Here is an 8,139-nt window from a genome sequence, read left to right on the forward strand (position 1 = left end):
CAGGAGTTTGAGGCCAGTCTGGTTAACATAGTGAAATCCCATCTCTACTAAAAATACAAAAAATTAGCCGGGTGTGGTAGTGTGTGCCTGTAATCCCAGCTACTCGAGAGGCTGAGGCAGGAGAATCATGTGAACCTGGGAGGTGGAGGTTGCAGTGAGCTGAGATCATGCCACTGCATTCCAGCATGGGTGACAGAGCGAGACTCTGTCTCAAAAAAAAAAAAAAGATTGGAAGGCAATATTATATAACAAAAGATGATGGTGATTATCAGTCTTGATGATTAAATAAATATAATAATCTATTGTCTTCTAAAAGTTTTAAAAATGAACATGGATTATCATTATTTTTAGACAGGGTCTCACTTTGTTGCTCAGGGTGGAGTGCAGCGGCATGATCATGGCTCACTGTAGCCTCCAACTCCCAGGCTCAGGGGATTCTCCTGCTTTGGCCACCTCAAGTGCTGGGATTACAGGTGTGAGCCACCACATCTGGCCAGAATTATTTTATTTATTTATTTTTTTGAGACGGAGTCTCGCTCTGTCGCCCAGTTTGGAGTGCAGTGGCGCGATCTTGGCTCACTGCAAGCTCCGCCTCCTGGGTTCATGCCATTCTCCTGCCTCAGCCTCCCAAGTAGCCGGGACTACAGGCGCCTGCCACCATGCTCAGCTAATTTTTTTGTATTTTTAGTAGAGACAAGGTTTCACCATGTTAGCCAGGATGGTCTCGATCTCCTGACCTCGTGATCCACCTGCCCTGGCCTCCCAAAGTGCTGGGATTACAGGTGTGAGCCACCGCGCCTGGCCCAGAATTATTTTTTTTAATAAGAAAAAAACTCAAGACAGAAGATTACACCTGACAATAATGAAATCATGGTATTAATCTACTGGCACAAATGCTCAAATGCATTTGTAGTTGATTAGGGAAATGTAATTTTGGGGAAATTGGATTGTTTTTTCTGCTTACAATACTATTAAAATTTGCTTGCATGGCCTAAAATATACCATTTGAGGAGTAGTTCTTGAGTGGGTCAAGAACACAGGGAAGCACGCATGAAATAAAACAGGTTGATCAGTCAGAAACTGACTGTATTTGATCTTCATCATGTCTATATTCTTTTAAGTGTTAAAAGCCAAGCTCAATGGGAAACTTGACTCCCAAGTTTGCAGCTTCAGTCACATGAGCTCCTTTTGACTACAGGTATTTGCCCTTCATAAAAATTAGTCTTCAAAAAAACAAAAAAACAAAAAACAAAAAAAAACAAAAACAGTTGGGAGGGCCCCATAGAATGAGTGACTCACAAGTTTTCTATAGATAACACAAAGTTTCTTTCCAACAATACAAGAGCAGGATGTATCTGAATCCTTGTGGAAGTATACATAAGAGACAACAAAGCCAGGTGCCTTGCAAATGGAAAAGCCAATGCCAGTTTTGCAGTATGATCTACAACCAGAAATGCCAACACATATTGGTCAGTTAAAGTAATGGAAAGTAAGTCCCCCTCCCAGCTCACAGCTTTTCATGAGTAATTTCATAGCTAATACACCACTATGAATCACTCTAGACACATATATCCTAGAGTGTCAACAAGTTATTTCAGGGCACAAGTCTTCAAAGGCATAGTCTGAGTGTCTCATGAAATAAACACTTGAATATTCTGAGTGAGGTGGATCCAGTTTAGTCAGTTCCTGAGCATTTATTCCCCTTCTCTTGTGTTTCCCAGCTTCTCATCATTTCACAGTTTACAAACGTCCTCAAGAAGAGAAAGGAAGTGAAATTCAAACCAACTGATTGACTTCCTTGTAAGCATTTTTGGTGAAAGTGTGGGAAGTGGACACAAAATGAGGTTTTGGCATTCTCCATTGATTTTAATTATTCTTGTTAACTTTGTTCCCACTACATGTAACAGATAAGAACTAAAACTCTAACATTTGAGAGAGAAATAGGTTTTAGGATTTTAGAAGCTTTCATAATCTACCTGTCAGAGAGGTCTTCTTGGGCTAGTTACAAGGTCACTAAATGTTCAGGAACCATGAAGAACAATTTTTAGTCACCAATTTTTTGGTAATCGTAAAAGTAGGGACTCAAAGTGTAGCTACAAGGTTTCATATGTTTGAAAGTCCAGTAGTCTCATCTCTCAGTTATATAGTAGCTCCCACCAGCTCTGCTCAGATATATTAGACCTTACACACATTTGGCAGATTTGAGAGTGACCTTAAAGGATCATCCTATTTGGGGTCAGGTGCGATGCCTCATGCCTGTAACCCCAGCACTTTGGGAAGGATGAGGTAGGCGGATCACTTGAGCTCAGGAGTTCGAGACCAGCCTGGGAAACATGGTAAAACCCCATCCCCACAGAAAATACAAAAATTAGAGGGGGGTGGTGGCACATGCTTGTGGTCCCAACTACTCAAGAGGCTGAGAAGCGAGAATCACTTGAGCCTGTGAGGTTTAGGCTGCACTGAGCTGAGATTGTGCCACTACACTCCAGCCTGGGCAATAGAGCGAGACCCTGTTTCAAAAATAAAAACAAAATTAAAAATGAGGGCCAGGCACAGTGGCTCATGTCTGTAATCCCAGCACTTTGGGAGGCCAAGATGGGCAGATCACCTGAGGTCAGGAGTTCAAGACCAATGTGGCCAAGATGGCAAAACACCGTCTCTACTAAAAATACAAAAATTAGCTGGGTGTGGTGGTATGCACCTGTAGTCCCAGCTATTCGGGAGGCTAAGGCAGGAGAATTGCTTGAACCCGGGAGGCAGAGGTTGCAGTGAGACGAGATCGTGCCACCGCACTCCAGCCTGGGCAACAGAGCGAGACTCAGTCACACACACGCACGCACACAAAAAAGTAATAAAATAATTAGGAAGTGATGAGGTTTGAGTACTTATCACTTTTGTCTTTAATGTAAGTTACATTTTATTGATGTATAATAAAATTTAACAATTACCCCCGCCCATGAGTCCATATGGGTTAGCTTTAGTACACCACTTAAAGTGGCCTTAAAACTTACCAAGAACACATGCTCAAATATTTGTGTAGGGCTATCCATTTGACCAAGGATCACTATCATTTCGTTGTCTATAAATTCCTTGAATTCCCGCAAGTTGCACACCATTTGCATTTCCAACTCTGTTCTTATCTGAAACAAAGATGACACATTGTACCCATCTCTTAAAGTCCCTCTATACTTTCAACCATGCACTATTTCCAGCCCCACACCTACTGTTATACCACTGCTAGCCTTGGAACAAACAAGGACTCAAGGTCTCTTACCTCTTTGGATGTAATATTCTCCAAATCCTTCTGCATCATGATCTCCCTTAATTTGGTTTTAATTAGCCTTTCTGTTCGTTCACGTTCAGTAGGTCTGAAAAGAGAGAAATAACGATTATTCTTAAGCAGGAATTTGACTAAGTTAATGAATGTACCATTTGATTAGGTTCCAATTTAGCAAACCTTGCCTTTGTTACCCTCAAATTCACATTGTGGAAGCATGGCAAAATAAAATCATATTTTAAAAAGCTTATTAATTTCCAGAATGTACAGAATTTAAACATGTTAGAAATTATTACTTTGAAGAGGTTATATGTGTCTAAAGCCCTTAAATACATTCATGTATTTAGATCATGAGGGAGCAAAGATAATTTGGGTGTACTGATTGTAATATATATATTTTTTTGAGATGGAGTCTCGCTCTGTTGCCCAGGCTGGAGTGCAGTGGCGCAATCTTGGTTCACTGCAAGCTCCGCTTCCTGGGTTCATGCCATTCTGCCTCAGCTTCCTGAGTTGCTTGACTACAGGCACCTGCCACCATGCCCGGCTAATTTTTTGTATTTTTAGTAGAGACGGGGTTTCACCGTGTTAGCCAGGATGGTCTCGATCTCCTGACCTCGTGATCTGCCCGTCTTGGCCTCCCAAAGTGCTGGGATTACAGGCGTGAACCACCGTGCCTGGTAGACTGTAATACTTTAATGGAGGACGACACCCATACTTGTTTCTGTATTCTGGGTATTACTTACTGAGCTAGAATACCCAGCTCAGTAGACCAGTACTATGACCTACCATGGAACTAAGTCTCCTGTGGTTTAAAATGCCACCTTATGCTGATAAGTCAATGTTGTGGTTCTAGAAAATGGGAAAGAAAGAAGAATGATCAGGCTGGGCGTGGTGGCTCAAGCCTGTAATCCCAGCACTTTGGGAGGCCGAGGCAGGCGGATCACGAGGTCAGGAGATCGAGACCATCCTGGCTAACACAGTGAAACCCCATCTCTACTAAAAAATACAAAAAACTAGCCGGGTGAGGTGGCAGGTGCCTGTAGTCCCAGCTACTTGGGAGGCTGAGGCAGGAGAATGGCGTAAACCCGGGAGGCGGAGCTTGCAGTAAGCTGAGATCCGGCCACTGCACCCCAGCCTGGGCGACAGAGCGAGACTCCGTCTCAAAAAAAAAAAAAAAAAAAAAAAAAAAAAAAAAAATATCCTGCCTTCTTCAATAAGGCAAATCCTCTCCCAAAATCGGCTGTAGAGATCAACTACTTAGAGCAGGGGTACCCAATGGGTACTGGTCAGTGGCCTGTTAGAAGCGGGCAGCAGAGCAGGAGGTGAGCGGCGGGCAAGCATTACTGCCTGAACTCCACCTCCTGTCAGATCAGCGGCATTAGATTCTCATAGGAGCGCAAACCCTATTGTGAACTGCACATGTGAGGGATCAAGGTTGCATGCTCCTTATGAGAAGCTAACTAATGCCTAATGATCTGAGGTGAAACAGTTTCATCATGAAACCATCCCTGCTCCACTGCTCCCTGTCTGTAGGAAACCGGTCCCTGGTGCCAAAAAGGCTGGGGACTGCTGACTTAAGAGCCCTTCCATCCAGAATGCTTTCCTTTTAATGACAGTTCTCACAATATCTCTGTGAAACAGTTATCCTTGTTTTACAGGTAGAGGAAACAAACAACTGAAAAGTTAAATGACATGCTGATAACCACGCTGGCGCAGGACAATTAGAACACTCAGCCTAGCCTAATGCTCTACCTGAAGGATTGTCATTTCCTTTAGTCTTCTGACTCTCTTAAAAATAAAATCACCCTTAGAACTTTAATATGAAATCAAACTAGGTAGCTAGCTGCCTCTCCAATTATTAGAAAAGTAGTGGTTCAATGTAACTAGATACTTCTCCTCTAAAGCATTATTTCAGATTATGCAGAATTTGAATGAGGTTGACAGGGAGTACTTTGTTTCATCTCCTCCCCAACTCCCACCACCTACTCAAGAAAGGTATCTGGCTCTGCACCTCCTTATTTGGAGAGGAAAATGGACTAAGCCTTCAGGCATCCTGCCTGCCCTTGCTGCCTACAGCCTTATCGCTGGTTGCAAAAATAGCTTTGGTAATCTCCAGAGATGGATGCTCTAACTCCACAACCTTGGGGCTTCCCACCACTTGTGCTCTTAATTTCTCACGAACCCTACAGAATACAGCTAATACCTGAGGTGTTTCTCTTCAATCAGCCAAGGTATTCCTGTCTTAACTAGGATTAAAATTCTTATCCATGCTTTATTTATCCTAGACATAGCTAATGGTAGAACATAAATGTATAATTTCAGTCTTCCATTAAAAATAAATATTGGGCCAGGTGCAGTGGTTAATGCATGTAATCCCAGCACTTTGGGAGGCCGAGGTGGGTGAATTGCTTGAGCTTAAGAGTTCGAGACTAGCCCAGGCAATTGGCGAAACCCCATATCTACAAAAAATAAAAATAAAAAATTAGCCAGGCATAGTGACACACAGCTGTAGTTCCACAGCTACTTGGGAGGCTGAGGTGGGAGGACTGCTTGAGCCCCAGAGGTGGAGGCTGCAGTGAGCTCTGATTGCACCACTGCACTCCAGCCTAGGTAACAGAGCAAGACTCTGTCTTGAGGAAAAACAGAAAGGTAAAAGCAAATTTTAGTACCTGTGTTCATGGGTCAGATTCCCTAGTTCCTAAGCAATTTTTCCTTTAATCCTTCACAGGTGTTTGAGGCAGAGTGGTTGGGGAGTAGAAAGACCTAGGTTTTAATCCCAGCCCTGCTATTGGTGGTGTGACTTCTAACAAGTTCCTTCTCTTCCCTGCACCTCTGTTTCCTTTTCTATAAAATGAGTAGAGCAGGCTGGGTGTGGTGGCTCACACCTGTAATCCCAGCACTTTGGGAGGCTGAGGCAGGTGGATCACCTGAGGTCAGGAGTTCGAGACCAGCCTAGCCAGCACAGGGAAACCCTGTCTCTACTAAAAATACAAAAATTGGCCGGGCATGGTGGCGGGCACCTGTAATCTTAGCTACTTGGGAGGCTGAGGCAGGAGAATTGCTGGAACCCTGGAGGCGGAGGTTGCAGTGAGCTGAGATAGTGCCATTGCACTCCAGCCCAGGCCGAAAACAGTGAGACTCCGTCTTAAAAAAAAAAAAAAAAAAAGAGTAGAGCAATAATACCTGTCTCATGATAGTCTTATGAGAACATGTATGAAGTGCTGGCATAACACCAGATGTATATCCCATATATGTATATTCCCTTCTTCCTCCTTTCCCTGGATTTCAAAATATAAATTATTCACAGTAGAGTATTTAAGTCCATTTTGGCACACATTCTCCCTGTATTCTCAGCATCGTTTTATAGGCTTTTCTAGTCAACTTAGGGAGGAGGAGGAATGGAAAAAGCATTATAACACACAAATCTGCTTTTTCCTCCTCAATTTCATTGGAGAAAAATTTGGAAAATATGTAAAAATATAAAGTAAATAAAAACCACTGAAAATCCCTCTACCTAGAGATAATTATTAACAACACTCTGGCCTACAGCTTTCGTGTATTCTTTTTCTGTAAACAGACAGAAATTCTTAAAATATATCTTAAAATTAGGGTTATTATTGTTCATACTAAGAAATAACAGTTAATAAGCCTTTATCATTTGCCAGGGACTGCCTTTATGTTTTTTGCTTAGGGATGTAAAGAGAGTAAGAGTAATTTCCTTCTTCTTCTTGTTTTTTGTGTAGTGTCAAAATCTTCTCTAATAAAATCTTTTTTTTTTTTTTTTTTGAGACAGAGTCTCGCTCTGTCGCCCAGGCTGGAGTGCAGTGGCACGATCTGTGCGATTTTCTCGGGTCAGTGCAACCTCCGCCTCTCAGATTCAAATGATTCTCCTGCCTCAGCCTCCTGAGTAGCTGGGATTATAGGCGCCTGCCACCATGCCTGGCTAATTTTTGTATTTTCAGTAGAGACGGGGGTTTCATCATGCTGGCCAGGATGGTCTCGAACTCCTGACCTCAGGTGATCCACCTGCGTTGGCCTCCTAAAGTGCTGAGATTACAGGTGTGAGCCACTGTGCCCAACTTGTCTCTAATAAAATCTGGAAAAAATGGGAAGAAAAGTTATCTCTCTCTCATGTAAGTCTGGTTTAGAATGTGCTTTTTTGAGCTAGATGAGACATCAATTTCTCTGAAACTCATCACCTAGCTGTAAAGCATGAAATCACCAGTAACATTTCCCATGAATCTTTATCTTTTCAATTACTGTGAGATTCTGAAAAGACCAAAGCTACTGAAAAGAAGGTCCTAGTAGCAATAACACCCTGTGCAAAAAAAGATTCCACTGCTTTTTTGACTGTTCCTTTCATACAATTTTTGGAAAGTTCACCTTTTCTAGTAAAGAGCATTTTTTAGGCCAGGTGTAGTGGCCACGCCTGTAATCCCAGCACTTTGGGAGGCTGAGGCAGGTGGAGACCAGCCTAGCCAACATGGAGAAACCCCGTCACTACTAAAAATACATAAATTAGCTGACCGTAGTGGCACACGCCTGTAATCCCAGCTACTCGGTAGGCTGAGGCAGGAGAATTGCTTGAACCCGGGAGGCAGAGATTGTAGTAAGCCAAGATCATGCCACTGCATTCCAGCCTGGGCGACAGAGTGAGACTTCGTCTCAAAAAATAGAATAAAATAAACTATTCTGTTAAAAAAAAAAAAAAAAAACTCGGCCGGGCGCACGGTGGCTCAGCCTGTAATCCCACCACTTTGGGAGGCCGAGGCAGGTGGATCACCTGAGGTCAGGAGTTCGAGACCAGCCTAGCCAGCACGGGGAAACCCTGTCTCTACTAAAAATACAAAAATTGGCCGGGC

General features: G+C 43.0%; 1 protein-coding gene across 2 annotated transcripts in view; it reads right to left on the bottom strand.

The window, feature by feature from the left end:
• The window catches only part of SSH2 (slingshot protein phosphatase 2), a 332,338-nt gene that overhangs the window by 40,189 nt on the left and 284,010 nt on the right, over positions 1–8,139 (bottom strand). For both annotated transcript variants that reach the window (XM_011990373.1, XM_011990372.1), the window contains 2 exons: positions 3,275–3,368; positions 3,012–3,140 (listed from right to left, as the gene is read on the bottom strand). In XM_011990373.1, coding sequence (XP_011845763.1) covers positions 3,012–3,140; positions 3,275–3,368 — 223 coding nt within the window. The remainder of the gene's footprint in view (positions 1–3,011; positions 3,141–3,274; positions 3,369–8,139) is intronic.

Source organism: Mandrillus leucophaeus, unplaced genomic scaffold, assembly GCF_000951045.1.
Source record: "Mandrillus leucophaeus isolate KB7577 unplaced genomic scaffold, Mleu.le_1.0 Scaffold379, whole genome shotgun sequence".
NCBI classification, from domain to species: Eukaryota; Metazoa; Chordata; class Mammalia; order Primates; family Cercopithecidae; genus Mandrillus; species Mandrillus leucophaeus.